At 35.5% G+C, this 21,680-nt stretch overlaps 1 protein-coding gene across 1 annotated transcript in view; it reads left to right on the top strand.

Moving 5' to 3' along the window:
* Positions 1-21,680, top strand: part of ssh1b (slingshot protein phosphatase 1b) — a 66,340-nt gene that overhangs the window by 20,462 nt on the left and 24,198 nt on the right. The window contains exons 3-12 of the mRNA XM_061875770.1: positions 468-568; positions 901-965; positions 4,581-4,702; positions 4,774-4,842; positions 5,116-5,181; positions 14,841-15,035; positions 16,590-16,683; positions 19,869-19,997; positions 20,071-20,117; positions 20,200-20,346. Of these exons, the coding sequence (XP_061731754.1) occupies positions 468-568; positions 901-965; positions 4,581-4,702; positions 4,774-4,842; positions 5,116-5,181; positions 14,841-15,035; positions 16,590-16,683; positions 19,869-19,997; positions 20,071-20,117; positions 20,200-20,346 (1,035 nt within the window). The remainder of the gene's footprint in view (positions 1-467; positions 569-900; positions 966-4,580; positions 4,703-4,773; positions 4,843-5,115; positions 5,182-14,840; positions 15,036-16,589; positions 16,684-19,868; positions 19,998-20,070; positions 20,118-20,199; positions 20,347-21,680) is intronic.

Here is a 21,680-nt window from a genome sequence, read left to right on the forward strand (position 1 = left end):
GTAAATAATGGGCGTATAAATGGAAAGAAAATAGAAAAATATTACAATAAGAATAACAATAAAAACCAACAATGGGAATAAAAATATATTCCCATTGTTGCTTTTTATTTTTATATGCAGTATTTGGTTGCACAAAAACCTAGACATTATACAAAAACTGGGCCACACTTAAACATTTTTTATTTTTACACTTTTTTTTTCCAAATTCCATTGTATTTTATACTCTTCTGACACCACCAGATGGCAGTATACGTGTCCACATAAGAGGCCGTATGACCCCAATTCTGTAGTGTACACAATTTTGGAAATAAGAGCTAAAAGGTGCTGTCCACGCATGTGGACACTAAGCCTTTAGAGTTAATGTAACATAGGGCGCACCTGATTAGAAAGCGCACCGCCGGCGAATGCTCTATTTCAGGTTGCGTCGCTGCATTCATAATGTTGTCCTTCCGTGTTTCTCTCCTCAGCCTCAATGAGAGCTTCTTCATGGTCAAAGGCGCCGCCCTCTTCCTCCAGCAGGGCGGCAGCTCAGACGCACCCAGCACCCCCACCCACCACAAACATGCGGGTAGGAAAAACCAACAAAACACTCACGATTGAAGTTATTGTAATAAGAAAGAAACCACTTCAATAGCTTGCTACAACATTAAGTATTTATAGTGAAATTCTATTTCAACTGTAAATACTTCATACTTTGTTTTGTTGTACTTGTGCAATGACAATATCTATCTATCTATCTATCTATCTATCTATCTATCTATTTATCTATCTATCTATCTATCTATCTATCTATCTGTCTGTCTGTCTGTCTGTCTGTCTGTCTGTCTGTCTGTCTGTCTATCTATCTAGCTATCATTTACTGTTTAAGTGGACTAAAAAAACTTTTTTTTTGTCTTCTAGGTGACTTACCTCAACATTTACAGGTCATGTTTAAGATCCTGCGCTCTGAAGATCGCATAAAGCTAGTAAGTTTCATTTTATTTATTTTTTTATGATAATAATATATTTTATTTGTAAAAAGCACTTTACATTGAGCAAACAACCTCAAAGTGCTACAGTGTATTAAAAATAATAATAATTAAAAAAAATAAAAATAAAAATAAAAAAATATATATATATACTTTGAATTAGACTTGGTTGGTGAATTATGGCTTAGATGCAGCTGCACGGCCATAGAAACCCATTCCATGAAACTCTCTGCGTACTACACGTGGTCTAATTGGAAGGTCACATGACGTTTGGAGCTATGTAGCAAACTGACCGTGCAGGAAGTCTTTACACCAGGGGTCCCCAAACTTTTTGACTCGGGGGCCGCATTGGGTTAGAACTGTATTATATACTGTATATATATATATATATATATATATATTTATATATATACATACATACATACATACATAGATACATACATATATGTATGTATGTATATAAATATACTGTATATGTGTATATATATATTAGGGATGCACCGAAATGAAAATTTGTGGCCGAAGCCGAATAAAATTTAAACGCTTGGCCGAAGGCCGAATACCGAATAATGAATGCAGTTTTTCACAATTTTTTAAATATTGCATAAATAGCCTAGAATAAATATTCAGACATGTTTTTCAAATAAAGTAATTTTTTATTGAATATCGACATTTTTTTAATATTCCAGTAGTCTTTGCTTTTCAAAAAAAGCACAAAGTTTTTCGTTTATTTTAGGCCTCCAAACAAAACATGCATTCCAAAAAAAAAATGAAATGCATTAAAGTGGATAAACCCACAACAAATGAATTATTGTCCTTTTGGCAAAAGTCTGCTTAGCCACAGTAGATATGCTAATAATGTAAACAGAAGGCTTAAGTAAATCTCAATTAAGTGTATGCTTGTAACCTCATACACTTATACAGGTAGCCTACACAACAGGCTAATAATGTAAACAGAGGCCCCACTAAATCACAATAAGTGTGTGCTTGTAACCTCATACACTTATACAGGTACACAACATATCCCAACGTCACCACACGTTGGTTGATTGCGTCACCGCGTCAAAAAATTGCGTCACACGCCACTATTCGGCCTTGTTTTTAACTCATTCCACCGAAGGCCCAATGTGGCTTTTTTTGCCATATTCGGCCGAATATGGCAAAAAAAAAAAAAATATATATATATATATATATACACACATATACATATACATATATATACATATTTCTCACGCACTAATTGACTGAAAGACCACGCACTGACGCTAATGTCACATTATCGATGAAAAATGCATTTTTTGACAATATGATTTGCCTGACCGGCTAGGAGACACAGAGAGTAACAAGAGTAAAACGGATTAGAAAGGACAGATTTAAAAAAAACAAAATTAAATAACTTTTTTTTTTTTTTTAACTTGGGACTTCCCGTGGGCTGGATTTTGGACGCTGGCGGGTCGTATCTGGCCCGCGGGCCGTAATTTGGAGACAGCGGCTTTACACAATGCCAGGGGTAGGGAACCTATGGCTCTAGAGCCAGATGTGGCTCTTTTGATGACTGCACCTGGCTCTCAGATAAATCTTATCTGACATTGCTTAACACGGCAAGTAATTCGACCGTGTCCCTTGGGAAGTCCTGTGGGGAGTGCTCAGAGAGTATGGGGTATCGGACTGTCTTATTGTGGCAGTCCGCTCTCTGTACGATCAGTGTCAGAGCTTGGTCCGCATTGCTGGCAGTAAGTCGGACACGTTTCCAGTGAGGGTTGGACTCCGCCAAGGCTGTCCTTTGTCACCGATTCTGTTCATAATTTTTATGGACAGAATTTCTAGGCGCAGTCAAGGCATTGAGGGGATCCGGTTTGGTGACCGCGGGATTAGGTCTCTGCTTTTTGCAGACGATGTGGTCCTGTTGGCTTCATCTGACCGGGATCTTCAGCTCTCGCTGGATCGGTTCGCAGCCGAGTGTGAAGCGGCCGGAATGAAAATCAGCACCTCCAAGTCCGAGTCCATGGTTCTCTCCCGGAAAAGGGTGGAGTGCCATCTCCGGGTTGGGGAGGAGACCCTGCCCCAAGTGGAGGAGTTCAAGTACCTAGGAGTCTTGTTCACGAGTGGGGGAAGAGTGGATCGTGAGATCGACAGGTGGATCGGTGCGGCGTCTTCAGTAATGCGGACGTTGTACCGATCTGTTGTGGTGAAGAAGGAGCTGAGCCGGAAGGCAAAGCTCTCAATTTACCGGTCGATCTACGTTCCCATCCTCACTTATGGTCATGAGCTTTGGGTCATGACCGAAAGGATAAGATCACGGGTACAAGCGGCCCAAATGAGTTTGAGGTTCTCCCTTAGAGATAGGGTGAGAAGCTCTGCCATCCGGGAGGAACTCAAAGTAAAGCCGCTGCTCCTCCACATGGAGAGGAGCCAGATGAGGTGGTTCGGGCATCTGGTCAGGATGCCACCCGAACGCCTCCCTAGGGAGGTGTTTAGGGCACGTCCAACCGGTAGGAGGCCACGGGGAAGACCCAGGACACGTTGGGAAGACTATGTCTCCCGGCTGGCCTGGGAACGCCTCGGGATCCCCCGGGAAGAGCTAGAGGAAGTGGCTGGGGAGAGGGAAGTCTGGGCTTCCCTGCTTAGGCTGTTGCCCCCGCGACCCGACCTCGGATAAGCGGAAGAAGATGGATGGATGGATGGATGGATGGCAAGTAATGAATAATTCCGCTGGTAATCACAGTGTCAAAAAAAACGTCCAAAATATAAAACATTCTAATGCATTTTAATCCATTTTTCCGGTTTCTACTGCACCTGTTCAAGTAGTCGCATTAATGGTTAGAAGTATTTTATTTATTGTTGGTTAGCTTCAGAATAACAACAATGTTATTAAAAAGAATAAGAGACTTATTTATTATACTCTAAAAATGTTGGTCCTACTTAAAAATGCACGCATTTGGTTGTAATCAGTCTTAAAAAAATATTATATGGCTTTCACGGAAATACTTTTAAAAATATTTGGCTGGTACGGCTCTCTCAGCCAAAAAGGTTCCCGACCCCTGCACTATGCACTATTTTAATCTGCTATTTTTTTCTCCCCCCCTTGTTTACCTGTATCTCATCTTTTTTTGTAAGGGGCGCTGGAAGCCGGCAGACCCGTCAGCGATCCTGTTCTGTCCCCCTTTAATGTTTGTCTGATCTTGAATGGGATTGTGCTGAAAATTGTAATTTTCCTGAAGGAACTCTCCTGACGGAATAAATAAAGTACTATCTAATCTAATCTAATCTAATCTAATCTATGCGCTTCAGCATCCGCTGACCCCTCTCTGTCAGTTTACGAGGTCTACCACTTGGTGGCTGAGTTGCTGTTTTTCCAAACTCTTCACTTTTCTCATAAAAAGGTTGACTTTGGAATATTTAGGAGCGAGGAAATTTCACGCCTGGATTTGTTGCACAGGTGGCATCCTCTGACAGTTAGTTCCATGCTGGAAATCACCCATTTTTTTCACCAATGTTTGTAGAAACAGTCTCCTAGCCTAAGTTATTAGGACACCTCATTCTCATCATTTGGATGGGTGGCCAAATACTTTTGGCAATATAGCGTACGTTTCCAATAAACTTGTTTCTTAGGCCGTGCGGCTGGAAAGCGGCTGGTCGGAGCGGGTTCGATACATGGTGGTGATCTACACCAGTGGCCACCAGGATACGGAGGAGAACATCCTCCTGGGAATGGATTTCACTAACAAAGACAGGTACTTTAAACCCAAATGTGGACATCTTCATCTAATTACGAAGACTTTATCATTATATGTAACACGTGCAGGAAAAGCTGCTCCATCGGGATGGTGCTGCCCCTGTGGAGCGACACCAACATCCACTTAGATGGCGATGGGTAAGCCATGCATGTGTGCGTTTTACTGACCTCCAGCGGCGTAGAAGTTGATCAACCCCCCCCCACACACACACACACACACACACACACACGCCCCCTGTGAGAACAGTTCTTGCTGACCTAGTAACATTGTCTCTGTAAACTGGAGGAATGTTCCACAGGTTGAAAAATAACATGAACAAGGCCCAAACGTTGCTGTATTTACAACCTATACGTACACACTCTTCTTCACCTCCTTCTTGTTCTCCTCTCTTTCTTCTTCTCCGCCTTCAGAGGCTTCAGTGTGAACACAGCGGGGCGCTCACATGTCTTCAAGCCCGTGTCAGTGCAGGCCATGTGGTGAGTCACTTTATGCACTTCTGGAAGGGAGAAACAATATTAGGTTTTATTCCTTTACTGTAGTTAAAAATGCACAGTGTATAGTATTCCAATATTTACTTATGTCTCTACCATTTTTCTGAACTGTATGTCCAACCCCATTTTTTATGTAAACATATATTTAGTCTGTTAGCAATTCATCTGCTCGACTGTTAAAGGCCTACTGAAATGAGATGTTCTTATTTAAACGGGGATAGCAGGTCCATTCTATGTATCCTACTTGATCATTTCGCCATATTGCCATATTTTGGCTGAAAGGATTTAGTAGAGAACATCCACGATAAAGTTCGCAACTGTTGGTCGCTAATAAAAAAGCCTTGCCTGTACCGGAAGTAGCAGACGAAGTGCGCGTGACGTCACGGGTTGTGGAGCTCCTCACATCCTCACATTGTTTACAATCATGGCCACCAGCAGCGAGAGCGATTCGGACCGAGAAAGCGACGATTTCCCCATTAATTTAAACAAGGATGAAAGATTTGTGGATGAGGAAAGTAAGAGTGAAGGACTAGAAAAAAAAAAGATGAGGAAAGTGTGAGCGATTCAGATGTTATTAGACACATTTACTAGGATAATTCTGGAAAATCCATTATTTGCTTATTTTGTTACTAGTGTTTTAGTGAGATTATATGGTCTAACCTGTACAACCTGAAAGTCGGAGTGGCTACCTGAAAGTCGGAGGGATATGGCCACGGGTGTGGTGACCGCCAGTGTCTCTGGTGGGAGGAGGCAAGAGAGTCCGCAGCTGCAGAAGGACGCAAGCTCTCCGCTCATGTCTACGGTAAGAGCCGACTTATTACCACCATTTTCTCACCGAAACCTGCCGGTTGACATGTGGTAGGGAACCATGTTCGCTTGACCGCTCTGTTCCATAGTAAAGCTTCACCGTCATCTTTCGGGAATGTAAACAAGGAAACACCGGCTGTGTTTGTGTTGCTAAAGGCGGCCGCAATACACCGCTTCCCACCTACATCTTTCTTCTTTGATGTCTCAATTATTAATTTCAAAAGATTCAGCAACACAGATGTCCAGAATACTGTGGAATTTCGCGATGAAAACAGACGACTTATAGCTGGGATCGGAGCTTGACCAAAATGTCCGCTACAATCCGCGACGTCACGCGCACGCGTCATCATACCGCGACGTTTTCAGCAGGATAATTCGCGCAAAAGTAAGATTATATGGTCGTACCTGTACAACCTGAAGGTCGGCCCCGCATCATTCTTCAGCACCAGTCGACGGGTGGTGGCGATGCCCATATCTGCCCTTCGCAAGGGACCCTCTTCGAAACACGATCTTTTGAAATGATCGCTGCATAATACACTGTACTTTGTGTGTGTGGTCCAATCCAACCGTGTTCACTTGACCGCTCTGTTCCATAGTAAAGCTTCACCGTCATCTTTTGGGAATGTAAACAATTAAACACAGGCTGTGTTTGTGTTGCTAAAGGCGGCCGCAATACACCGCTTCCCACCTACAGCTTTCTTCTTTGACGTCTCCATTATTCATTGAACAAATTGCAAAAGATTCAGCAACACAGATGTCCAGAATACTGTGGAATTTCGCGATGAAAACAGACGACTTATAGCTTGACCAAAATGTCTGCTACAATCCGTGACGTCACGCAAACGCGTCAGCAGGATATTTCGGCGCGAAAATTAAAATTCCAATTTATTAAACTAAAAAGGCCGTATTGGCATGTGTTGCAATGTTAATATTTCATCATTGATATATAAACTATCAGACTGCGTGGTGGGTAGTAGTGGGTTTCAGTAGGCCTTTAAAAAAAATTGTGTTTGATGTGCTGATGCAATCATAGTGCCATCTGGTGGTCAGTTTTCAACATTACAAACCACTTTTTTTTTTTCTTTTGAATTTTCTTTCAAGTTTTCAAAATTATAGTTGCAGAGGGGTAAAAAAAAATGGTGATAGATTTCAGAAATGATATAGAAATTTCAATACTGCAGGAAATGTTTGTGAAATAGTCCATGCTGAGCAGCTTTTGTTTGGTGCGGGTTTACAGTGTGGCGCATATTTCTAACATTGTTAAAGTTGTTTATACAGCCACCCACTGCAAAAAGTCAGTGTTCAAAAAATACAAAAATGAGGGGTATTTTATTTGAACCAAGCAAAATTATCTGCCAATAGAACAAGAAAATTCGGCTCGTCAAGACATTCCAAAATAAGTAAAATTAGCCAACCTCAATGAACCAAAAAATACCCTAAAATTAGTATATTCTCACTTATAACAAGTGCACTTTTCTTGGTAGAAAAAAAAGATAAGTTTTTGCTCAATATGTTGAAAAATATTCTTAAATATGAAATGCTAGTGCCATTATCTTGACATAATAATATGTGCTCGGCATCGTGATTTTTTTTTCATGCTTGAAGTAAGAAATTGTTACTTTAAAAAAGTAGTTCTATACTTGTGAGTGTTAATGACACAATTTTGCATCTAGTTTCAAGCATGTTTTACTCAATATAGGTCATAACATCTCTGCAACAAGCTGTAATATCTTACTGAGATCATTTAGGACCAAAACCCTCAAAACAAGTAAAACACTAGCATAAAATCTGCCTAATGGGAAGAATTATCTTATCAGACAGAAAATAAGCAAATATCACCCTTATTTGAGATATTTCATCTTACTTAGATTTCAGTTTTTGCAGTGTGGACTTAACTTGTAATTTAGGGTGAGTTTGACATTTATTTGCAAACATAAAAAATCAACCATTCAGTGACATTTTATGTAGTTGTTTATGTATTTATATTTAATTTTATCAGCAAACATGCATACAAACTTGGGTAATTTTGACCTCCATATGCAAACATAAAAAACAAGAAAGCAATTATTTTTTTATGAATTTATTTGTTTAATTTTATCAGCACATATGCATCAAAACTTGGGTAATTTTGACCTTCATATGCAAACATTAAAAACAAGAAAGCAATTATTTGTGTATTTATTTGTTTATTTTATCAGCACACATGTATTTAAAATGGGTAAATTTGACCTCTGTATGCAAACATAAAAAAACAAGAAAGTGATAATTTTTGGATGAATTTGTTTAATTTTATCAGCACATATGCATCAAAACTTGGGTAATTTTGACCTTCATATGCAAACATTAAAAACAAGAAAGCAATTATTTGTGTATTTATTTGTTTATTTTATCAGCACACATGTATTAAAAAAGGGGTGATTTTGACCTCTGTATGCAAACATAAAAAAACAAGTAAGCAATTTTTTTTAAATGGTTTATGTGTTTATTTTATCAGCACATATGCATTAAAAAATAGGTAATTTTGAACTCTGCGTGCTAACATAAAAAACAAGCAAGCAATTATTTTTTTTATTTATTTGTTTACGTTTTTATTTGTTTAATTTTATCAGCACACATGCATTAAAAATTGGGTTATGTTGACTTCTCTATGCATACATAAAAAACAAGAAAGTAATTATTGTTTATGAATTTATTTGTTTAGTTTTATCAGCAAATAGCATTAAAAATGGGTAATTTAAACCTCCATATGCAAACATAAAAAACAATAAAGCAATTATTTACTTATTTGTTTATGTGTTTAATTTTATCAGCATGTATGCATTAAAAATGGGTAATTTTGACATCCATATGCAAACATAAAAAACAAGAAAGCAATTATTTATCTGTTTGTTTGTTTGTTTGTTTGTTTGTTTGTTTAATTTTATCAACACACGTGCATTAAAAATGGGTATTTTTTTACCTTTGTGGGCAAACATAAAAAAAAAAAACAGCAATTTTTTATTTTTTTTATGAATTTGTTTATTTGTTTGAATTTATCAGCACACATGCATTAAAAATGGGTAATTTTGACCTCCATCTGCAAACATAAAAAACAAGAAAGCAATTATTTTTTTATTTGTTTATGTGTTTGTTTGTTTAATTTTATCAACACACATGCATTAAAAATGGGTCATTTTTACCTTTGTGGGCAAACATAAAAAAACAAAACAGCAATTTTTTATTTTTTTTATGAATTTGTTTATTTGTTTGAATTTATCAGCACACATGCATTAAAAATGGGTAATTTTAACCTCCATATGCAAACATAAAAAACAAGACACCAATTATATTTTATGAATTTATTTGTTTAATTTTATCAGCACACATGCATCAAAACGTGGATAATTTTGACCTTCATAATGCAAACGAAAGCAAGTATTTTTTTATTTATTTGTTTGTGTTTCTTTGTTTAATTTTATCAGCATACATGCATTAAAATTTAGGTGATTTTGACCTCTGTTTGCAAACATAAAAAACAAGTCAGCATTTTTTTGGTTTTTACGTGTTTATTTGTTTAATTTTATCAGCACACATGCATTAAAAATGGGTCATTTTTTACCTCCGTGGGCAAACATTAAAAAAAACAGGAAACCAATTATTTTTTATGAATTTATTTGTTCAATTTTATCAGCACACATGCATCAAAACTTGGATAATTTTGACCTTCATAATGCAAACATAAAAAAAAGAAAGCAAGTATTTTTTTATTTATTTGTTTGTGTTTATTTGTTTGATTTTTATCAGCACACATGCATTAAAATTTAGGTCATTTTGACCTCTGTTTGCAAACATAAAAAACAAGTAGGCATTTTTTTTTGTTTTGTTTATGTGTTTATTTGTTTAATTTTATCAGCACACATGCATTAAAAATGGGTCATTTTTACCTCCGTGGGCAAACATAAAAAAATGTTACAGCAATTTTTTTTTGAATGAATTTGTTTATTTGCATTAAGAAATGGGTAATTTTGACATCTATATGCAAACATAAAAAACAAGGAAGCAACACCTTTTAAAATTGATTTGTTTATGTGTTTATTTGCATCAAAACCTGGGTAATTTTAACCTCCATATGCAAACATAAAAAACAAGAAAGCAATTTTTATTTTATTTTATTTTTTTGTGTTTAATTGATTAATTTTATCAGCACACATGCATTAAAAAAGGGGTAATTTTGACCTCCGCATGCAAACATAAAAAACAAGAAAGCAATTGCTTTTTTATTTATTTATGTGTTTATTTGTTTAATTTTATCAGCACACATGCATTAAAAATTGGTCATTTTTACCTCCGTGGGCAAACATAAAAAAATGTTACAGCAATTTTTTTTTTTAATTAATTTGTTTATTTGCATTAAAAAATGGGTAATTTTGACCTCTATATGCAAACATAAAAAACAAGAAAGCAACATTTTTTAAAATTGATTTGTTCATGTGTTTATTTGCATCAAAACTTAGGTAATTTTAACCTCCATATGCAAACATAAAAAACAAGAAGGCAATTTTTTTTTGTTTTGTTTATGTGTTTATTTGTTTAATTTTATCAGCACACATGCATTAAAAAAAGGGGTAATTTAAACCTCCACATGCAAACATACAAAACAATAAAGCAATTATTTACTTATTTGTTTGTGTTTAATTTTATCAGCATGCATGCATTAAAAAATGGGTAATTCTGACATCCATACGCAAACATAAAAAACAAAAAAGCAATTATTTGTTTATTTGTTCATGTGTTTGTTTGTTTGTTTGTTTGATTTTATCAGCACGCATGCATTAAAAACTAGGTAATTTTGACCTCCGTATGCAAACATAAAAAACAAGTAAGCACTTATTTTATGTATTTATTTATTTGTTTGTGTGTTTATTTGTTTAATTTTATCAGCACGCATGCATTAAAAACTAGGTAATTTTGACCTCCGTATGTAAACATAAAAAAAAGTGAGCAGTTATTTTATTTATTTATTTGTTTGTGTGTTTATTTGTTTAATTTTATTAGCACACATGCATTAAAATGGGTAATTTTTACCTTTGTTGGCAAATGTAAAAAATAAGACAGCAAATTTCATTTTTTTAATGAATTTGTTTATTTGTTTGAATTTATCAGCACACATGCATTAAAAATGGGTAATTTTGACCTCCATCTGCAAAGATAAAAAACAAGAAAGCAATTTTTTAATATAATTTGTTTATGTGTTTATTTGCCTCAAAACTTGGGTAATTTTAACCTCCATATGCAAACATAAAAAACAAGGAACCAATTATTTTTTATGAATTTATTTGTTCAATTTTATCAGCACACATGCATCAAAACGTGGATAATTTTGACCTCCATAATGCAAACATAAAAAAAAGAAAGCAAGTATTTTTTTATTTATTTGTTTGTGTTTATTTGTTTGATTTTATCAGCACACATGCATTAAAATTTAGGTCATTTTGACCTCTGTTTGCAAACATAAAAAACAAGTAGGCATTTTTTTTTTGTTTGTTTATGTGTTTATTTGTTTAATTTTATCAGCACACATGCATTAAAAATGGGTCATTTTTACCTCCGTGGGCAAACATAAAAAAATGTTACAGCAATTTTTTTTTTAATGAATTTGTTTATTTGCATTAAAAAATGGGTAATTTTGACCTCTACATGCAAACATAAAAAACAAGGAAGCAAAGCTCTTTAAAAATGATTTGTTTATGTGTTTATTTGCATCAAAACTTGGGTAATTTTAACCTCCATATGCAAACATAAAAAACAAAAAAGCAATTTTTATTTTATTTTATTTTTTTGTGTTTGATTGATTAATTTTATCAGCACACATGCATTAAAAAAGGGGTAATTTAAACCTCCATATGCAAACATACAAAACAATAAAGCAATTATTTACTTATTTGTTTGTGTTTAATTTTATCAGCATGCATGCATTAAAAAATGGGTAATTCTGACATCCATACGCAAACATAAAAAACAAAAAAGCAATTATTTGTTTATTTGTTCATGTGTTTGTTTGTTTGTTTGTTTGATTTTATCAGCACGCATGCATTAAAAACGAGGTAATTTTGACCTCCGTATGCAAACATAAAAAACAAGTAAGCACTTATTTTATGTATTTATTTATTTGTTTGTGTGTTTATTTGTTTAATTTTATCAGCACGCATGCATTAAAAACTAGGTAATTTTGACCTCCGTATGTAAACATAAAAAAAAGTGAGCAGTTATTTTATTTATTTATTTGTTTGTGTGTTTATTTGTTTAATTTTATTAGCACACATGCATTAAAATGGGTCATTTTTACCTTTGTTGGCAAATGTGAAAAATAAGACAGCAAATTTAATTTTTTTAATGAATTTGTTTATTTGTTTGAATTTATCAGCACACATGCATTAAAAATGGGTAATTTTGACCTCCATCTGCAAAGATAAAAAACAAGAAAGCACTTTTTTAAATATAATTTGTTTATGTGTTTATTTGCCTCAAAACTTGGGTAATTCTAACCTCCATATGCAAACATAAAAAACAAGAAACCAATTATTTTTTATGAATTTATTTGTTTAATTTTATCAGCACACATGCATCAAAACGTGGATAATTTTGACCTTCATAATGCAAACGAAAGCAAGTATTTTTTTATTCATTTGTTTGTGTTTATTTGTTTGATTTTATCAGCATACATGCATTAAAATTTAGGTGATTTTGACCTCTGTTTGCAAACATACAAAACAAGTAAGCATTTTTTTTGTTTTTACGTGTTTATTTGTTTAATTTTATCAGCACACATGCATTAAAAATGGGTAATTTATACCTCCGTGGGATAACATAAAAAAAACAAGAAACCAATTATTTTTTATGAATTTATTTGTTCAATTTTATCAGCACACATGCATCAAAACGTGGATAATTTTGACCTTCATAATGCAAACATTAAAAAAAGAAAGCAAGTATTTTTTTATTTATTTGTTTGTGTTTATTTGTTTGATTTTATCAGCACACATGCATTAAAATTTAGGTCATTTTGACCTCTGTTTGCAAACATAAAAAACAACTAGGCATTTTTTTTCGTTTTGTTTATGTGTTTATTTGTTTAATTTTATCAGCACACATGCATTAAAAATGGGTCATTTTTACCTCCGTGGGCAAACATAAAAAAATGTTACAGCAATTTTTTTTTTAATTAATTTGTTTATTTGCATTAAATAATGGGTAATTTTGACCTCTATATGCAAACATAAAAAACAAGGAAGCAACACTTTTTAAAATTGATTTGTTTATGTGTTTATTTGCATCAAAACTTGGGTCATTTTAACCTCCATATGCAAACATAAAAAACAAGAAAGCAATTTTTATTTTATTTTATTTTTTTGTGTTTAATTGATTAATTTTATAAGCACACATGCATTACAAAATGGGTAATTTTGACCTCCGCATGCAAACATAAAAAACAAGAAAGCAATTGCTTTTTTATTTATTTATGTGTTTATTTGTTTAATTTTATCAGCACACATGCATTAAAAAATGGGTCATTTTTACCTCCGTGGGCAAACATAAAAAAATGTTACAGCAATTTTTTTTTGAATGAATTTGTTTATTTGCATTAAAAAATGGGTAATTTTGACCTCTATATGCAAACATAAAAAACAAGGAAGCAACACTTTTTAAAATTGATTTGTTTATGTGTTTATTTGCATCAAAACTTGGGTCATTTTAACCTCCATATGCAAACATAAAAAACAAGAAAGCCATTTTTATTTTTTTTGTGTTTAATTGATTAAGTTTATAAGCACACATGCATTAAAAAATGGGTAATTTTGACCTCCGCATACAAACATAAAAAACAAGAAGGCAATTGTTTTTTTATGTGTTTATGTGTTTATTTGTTTAATTTTATCAGCACACATGCATTAAAAATGGGTCATTTTTACCTCCGTGGGCAAACATAAAAAAATGTTACAGCAATTTTTTTTTAATGAATTTGTTTACTTGCATTAAAAAATGGGTAATTTTGACCTCTATATGCAAACATAAAAAACAAGGAAGCAACAGTTTTTAAAATTGATTTGTTTATGTGTTTATTTGCATCAAAACTTGGGTAATTTTAACCTCCATATGCAAACATAAAAAACAAGAAAGCAATTTTTATTTTTTATTTTTTTTTGTGTTTAATTGATTAATTTTATCAGCACACATGCATTAAAAAATGGGTAATTTTGACCTCCGCATACAAACATAAAAAACAAGAAGGCAATTGTTTTTTTATTTGTTTATGTGTTTATGTGTTTATTTGTTTAATTTTATCAGCACACATGCATTAAAAATGGGTCATTTTTACCTCTGTGGGCAAACATAAAAAAATGTTACAGCAATTTTTTTTTTAATGAATTTGTTTATTTGCATTAAAAAATGGGTAATTTTAACCTCTATATGCAAACATAAAAAACAAGAAAGCAATTTTCATTTTATTTTATTTTTTTGTGTTTAATTGATTAATTTTATAAGCACACATGCATTACAAAATGGGTAATTTTGACCTCCGCATGCAAACATAAAAAACAAGAAAGCAATTGTTTTTTTTATTTATTTGTTTATGTGCAACCCCTAGAGGGACAAGTGATTAAAAAAATGGATGGATGGATGGAAAATTCTACTGAATTTAAATACTAAATATTGTTCTTTTTACAAAAAATTGGCCTGCCAAAGGTTTTTTCAACAATATTAAAGTCCCCCCTTGTTACAGTATATCTTGAAAAATGTGAAATTCCAAAATTTTGCCACCTTTTTCATACTGTTTGTTCTTTTTTTCCTGTCCGTAGGTCTGCCCTGCAGGTGCTCCACAAGGCATGCGAGGTGTCGCGCCGCCTTAACTACTTCCCGGGTGGCATCGCTCTCACATGGATGGCCTTCTACGAGAGCTGCGTGGCGTCAGAGCAGAGCTGCATCAACGAGTGGAACGCTATGACCGACCTGGAGACCACCCGGCCAGACTCCCCCACCATGTTTGTGGACCGGTAGGACACATATACTGTACATACTTAAAGGCCTACTGAAAGCCACTACTACCTACCACGCAGTCTGATAGTTTATATATCAATGATGAAATATTAACATTGCAACACATGCCAATACGGCCTTTTTAGTTTACTAAATTGCAATTTTAAATTTCCCGCGGGGTTTCCTGTTGAAAACGTCGCAGAATGATGACGCGTGCTTGTGACGTTATTGGTTGGAGCGGACATTTCAGCCCAGCACCACTCACCGCTAAAAGTCGTCTCTTTTCATCGCATGATTACACAGTATTCTGGACAGCTGTGTTGCTGAATCTTTTGCAATTTGTTCAATTAATAATGGAGACGTCAAAGAAGAATGCTGTTGGTGGAAAGCGGTGGATTGCAGCTGCCTTTAGCAACCGAGACACAGCCGGTGTTTCTTTGTTTGTTGTGAAGCTTTAACACAGAGCGGTCAAGCGAACATGTTTCTCTACGTCAACCGGCAAGTTTTTGGATGGGAAAATTGTGATATTAAGTCGGTTCTTACCGGAGACTTGAGTGGATTATGCCACCTCCTCCTGCAGCTGTCAAAAAGGCAGCTGTGATCTTGTCTTCTTCATTGGCTTCTCTCAGAGACACTGGCGTTCACCGCAGCCATCCGACTTTCAGGTATAAATGATAAATGATAAATGGGTTGTACTTGTATAGCGCTTTTCTACCTTCAAGGTACTCAAAGCGCTTTGACACTACTTCCACATTCACACACACATTCACACACTGATGGAGGGAGCTGCCATGCAAGGCACTAACCAGCACCCATCAGGAGCAAGGGTGAAGTGTCTTGCTCAGGACACAGCGGACGTGACAAGGTTGGTACTAGGTGGGATTTGAACCATGGCCCCTCGGGTTGCGCACGGCCATTCTCCCACTGCGCCACGCCGTCCCTCTGTATGACTTTATAATCTCACTAAAACAATATCAACACAATAAGTAGATAAGGGATTTTCCAGAATTATCCTAGTAAACGTGTCTGATAACATCTGAATCGCTCACACTGCCGTTGCCTGGATCTGTCGCCTTTTTTTTTTTCTTTTCTTTTTTTCAGTGCTTCACTCTAACTTTCCTCATCCACAAATCTTTCATCCTCGCTCAAATTAATGGGGAAATTGTCGCTTTCTCGGTCCGAATTGTTCTTGCTGCTAGTGGCTATGATTATAAACAATGTTCAGATGTGAGGAGCTCTACAACCGGTGACGTCACGCGCAAATCGTCTGCTACTTCCGGTACAGGCAAGGCTTTTTTATTAGCGACCAAAAGTTGCAAACTTTATCGTCGATGTTCTCTACTAAATTATTTCAGCAAAAATATGGCAATATCGCAAAATGATCAAGTATGACACATAGAATGGACCTGCTATCCCCGTTTAAATAAGAAAATCTCATTTCAGGAGGCCTTTAATACAGTATGAAATGTTGTTAAGGTTGATCTTGTTGGCCTTTCTCTCTTGGTGTGAAAAATAGACTGATACTGTTTTTTATTGAAAGGGCAGCTCTGATATTGTGTCATTTGGTGCAGGCCGACTGAAAGGGAGCAAACGGAGTGTCTCATTAAAGCCAAACTACGCAGCATCATGATGTTTCAAGACTTGGATAACATCACTTCCAAGGAGGTATGAGACCCTCACTCAGTGGCAGGGAAGGTTGTTTGACTTTTTTTGTGTCTTACTTGTTAACATACTACAATGAATTGATTTTAAGAATGTGACACAAACAGAATCCATGACACAAAGTGTTAGATATTTGATCTAATTTGCTGCCAATTGTGCAGATATAGTTATGTAGCAAAATATTAGCAGCAGTAAAAGTAGATAACATGCAGTTTATTGTGTGCAATTTTCATATGCAATGTAATATCCATCCATCCATCTATTTTCTACCGCTTATGCCTTTTGGGGTCGCACCCTGGACAAGTTGTCACCTCATCACAGGACCAAACAAGTTAGACCAGTGGTTCTCAACCTTTTTTCAGTGATGTACCCCCTGTGAACATTTTTGTAATTCCAGTACCCCCTAATCAGAGCAAAGCATTTTTGGTTGAAAAAAAAAAGAGATAAAGAAGTAAAATACAGCACTATGTCATCAGTTTCTGATTTATTAAATTGTATAACAGTGCAAAATATTGCTAATTTGTAGTGGTCTTTCTTGAACTATTTGGGAAAAAAAGATATAAAAATAACTAAAAACTTGTTGAAAAATAAACAAGGGATTCAATTATAAATACAGATTCCTACACGTAGAAGTAATAATCAACTTAAAGTGCCCTCTTTGGGGATTGTAATCAAAATCCATCTGGATTCATGAACTTAATTCTAAACATTTCCTCACAAAAAAAATAAATCTTTAACATCAATATTTATGGAACATGTTCAGAAAAAATCTAGCTGTCAACACTGAATATTGCATTTTTGCATTTCTTTTCACAGTTTATGAACTTACATTCATATTTTGTTGAAGTATTATTCAATAAATGTATTTATAAAGGATTTTTGAATTGTTGCTATTTTTAGAATATTTTTGAAAAATCTCACATACCCCTTGGCATACCTTCAAGTACCCCCAGGGGTACGCGTACCCCCATTTGAGAACCACTGAGATAGACAGACAACATTCATGCAATGTAATCTATAAAATATATTTTTTTCCTGTTATAAGGCTATAATTCCCCTAAAAAAATGTTTTAAAAACCTGAGGATTTAATTAGTATGTATGGTACCTGTACGTCAAAAATATTTACAATTTGAAAATTTAATTCAATATGTATTTAATCATTAGTTTTGGTAAATTGTAATGGGGAAATTCTCAAAATGATTACTGTCTTTGCAATATAATAGGACAACTTAGAACCTATGTGTGAATGAAAGATCTATGGCCCCCGGGATGATATTTTATTAGTATTAGAACCGGCCCCCAGGCCACAGCTGCCTGCTGCTGTTTTGCACGCACCAATACTCCATCAGTGTTGGCGCTAGGAATTTTCAAAATGGGGTCCCAGGAACCCAATCAAGTCATAAAAATGGGGTTCTACAGTAAATTTTTGGGGACAAACTTTTTTGTAAGCGTTTTGAAAACAAATGATGAATGTATGCATTATCCTGTTATATCTCACATTCTATATTGTGTTTTGGAAAAAGGTTGTCATAAACATTACTTCCATCCATCCATCCATTTTCTACCGCTTATTCCCTTTCGGGGTCGCGGGGGGCGCTGGCGTCTATCTCAGCTACAATCGGGTGGAAGGCGGGGTACACCCTGGACAAGTCGCCACCTCATCGCAGGGCCAACAAAGATAGACAGACAACATTCACACTCACATTCACACACTAGGGCCAATTTAGTGTTGCCAATCAACCTATCCCCAGGTGCATGTCTTTGGAAGTGGGAGGAAGCCGGAGTACCCGGAGGGAACCCACGCAGTCACGGGGAGAACATGCAAACTCCACACAAAAAGATCCCGAGCCTGGATTTGAACCCAGGACTGCAGGACCTTCGTATTGTGAGGCAGACGCACTAACCCCTCTGCCACCGTGAAGTCATAAACGTTACTTAATTCATAAAAAAAATTATACAAAAGAAAATTCATTTGCCATTGGCCCTAGGCACTTAACAAAAAACACCAGCAAAAATTGGGAAAACATCAAGAAATACAATGAGAAAAAGCCAAAATGTTGACATTAGCCAATAATAACGACAGTTCTGTTTTAAAAAAAACAAAACAACAAAAATTATATATACATATACATATATATATAGATATACATATATATATATATATATATATATATATATACATATATGTATGTATACATCCATATATATACATATATAAATACATATATATATATACAGTATATATATATTTATGTATTTATATATGTATGTATATATATACATGTATATATATGTATGTATATATATATATGTATATATATATATGTATAAATATATATATATATATATATATATATATATATATATATATATATATATATATATATATATATATATATATATATATATTTAGTTTAATTTTTTTCCCAATTGTGTGTATATACATTACAGGCCAAAAGTTTGGAGACACCTTCTCATTCAATGTGTTTACTTTATTTTCATGACTATTTACATTGTAGATTGTCACTGAAGGCATCAAAAGTTATGTACTTAACAAAAAAGGTGAACTAACTGAAATGTTTTATATTCTAGTTTCTTCAAAATAGCCACCCTTTGCTCTGATTACTGCTTTGCACACTCTTGGCATTCTCTCCATGAGCTTCAAGAGGTAGTCACCTGAAATAGTTCTCACTTCGCAGGTGTGCTTTATAACCTTTTTGAGTAAAACAGGCTTGAAACTAGAATATCAACTCTTGCAAAGCTGAGTCATCAACACTCACAAGTATAAAACTGCTTTTTCAAAGTAATAATTTCTTATTTCAAGCATGTAAAAAAAAATATCGGCAAACCTCCGTCCTCCATGGTTGTATCGCGCAGCCAAAGTGTTCCCAAACGGGGGAGCTTAACGAGGCAGGAGGGTCTTCCAGCTCCGGCTTTTACATGTTGTCCTAGCCCGATCGCTGCTAGCATGTGTACTCGTTCGGTACACCTCCGAACCGAACTCTCCTTACCGAAACGGTTCAATACAAATACACGTACCGTTACACCCCTACTGTTTATACATGCACGTTTTCTTGGATGCAGCACGCTTTTGGTCACCTTGTTGCTGTGACATATGCAGTGGAATCCAACTAATAAAGACGTAATCCTTGGTAGAAGCATATTATGTTTCCTGCGTTCTCCTCAGATCCGCACGGAGCTGGAGCAGCACATGAGTTGTAACCTGACCGAGTACAAGGAGTTCATCGATAACGAGATGCTGCTGATACTGGGACAGATGGACAAGGCTACACTCATCTTTGACCATGTTTATTTGGTGAGAAATGTCACCTGCAGTCTTTCGCCACAATTCTGCAGTCGCTCTCATAAAGTGCTTTTGCTTGTTTTAGGGCTCGGAATGGAACGCTTCCAACCTAGAAGAACTGCGTGATTGTGGGTAAGGATCAGCAAGTCCCGGGTTTTAATCACTCCGTGCAGCAAAGTCCAGCAAAAGTTATGGATTTTTCCGTTTGTTTCAGAGTGGGCTATATTCTGAACGTGACCAGAGAGATTGACAACTTCTTCCCAGGGATGTTCTCCTATCACAATGTCCGCGTTTACGACGAGGACGACACCGACCTGCTGGCCCACTGGAACGACACCTACAACTTCATTGTCAAAGCCAGGTGACACGCGCACACTTTGACACTTTGTAGCCGGACAGTCGTCCCACCTTAGATTAGATTAGATTAGATAGTACTTTATTTATTCCGTCAGGAGAGTTCCTTCAGGAAAATTACAATTTTCAGCACAATCCCATTCAAGATCAGACAAACATTACAGGGAGCCAGAACAGGATCGCTGACGGGTCTGCCGGCTTCCAGCGCCCCTTACAAAAAAGATGACATACTTGAGAAAAGAATAGAAGATTAAAATAAAATTTAAAAAAAAATCGGTCTTAGTCTGGGCCCTGGAGTGGGGGTGCAGACTGAGGCCAAGGGGGAAAAAAAAAAAAAAAAAAGGCTATTTGGTTCGTGGTTTCTGGTAAACACATTTCCACAAAATTTTATATTTTTTTAGTTAGAGCCTAAAAAAAACGTTTACAATCGACTAAACTTTATTTTTTAAAATCATGATTAGGGCCGTTTGTATGAGAAACTACGTATAAATGAATAATGGGTTCCAGCCTAGACAAAAGTCCATATTTTTGTCAGGACTATGACTTGGATTTGTATTGCTTCTTCGATGCGGAGAATATTTGGGACGAGCCAGGCGTGAACGTGAGTACATTTTTATTGATTATTAAACAAACAGACTAAAAAAGGCGCACATGAGGGTGGAAAACTTGGTTATAAAACAAAAGACTAGCACAACGGCAGTTAACTATAAACATGAACAAAAAACTTGCACTGTGGCAGAACTATGAACGACTAAAACAAAACACTTACTGTGACCGAAACAAGGGGCACGGATAGTGAAGTGAATTATATTTATATAGCGCTTTTTCTCTAGTGACTCAAAGCACTTTACATAGTGACACCCAATATCTAAGTTACATTCAAACCAGTGTGGGTGGCACTGGGAGCAGGTGGGTAAAGTGTCTTGCCCAAGGACACAACGGCAGTGACTAGGATGGCGGAAGCGGGAATCGAACCTGCAACCCTGAAGTTGCTGGCACGGCCGCTCTACCAACCGAGCTAAAGATTTATTTTTGTGAATAAATGTTTACAATTCGGTTCATGAATCCAGATGGATCTCTATTACAATCCCCAAAGAGGGCACTTTAAGTTGATGATTACTTCTATGTGTAGAAATCTTTATTTATAATTGAATCACTTGTTTAATTTTCAACAAGTTTTTAGTTATTTTTATATCTTTTTTTCCAAATAGTTCAAGAAAGACAACATGAACACACACAAAAGTACAAAGAATTGGTACTGTTGAGTAGCGGTATCGAGTCCAGGGTCTTGGGAATTCACACCGTATAATTTCGAATGTGAAAGTGATCCATCCCTACCTA

The sequence above is a fragment of the Nerophis ophidion genome, linkage group LG17 (assembly GCF_033978795.1).
Source record: "Nerophis ophidion isolate RoL-2023_Sa linkage group LG17, RoL_Noph_v1.0, whole genome shotgun sequence".
Lineage (NCBI taxonomy): Eukaryota > Metazoa > Chordata > Actinopteri > Syngnathiformes > Syngnathidae > Nerophis > Nerophis ophidion.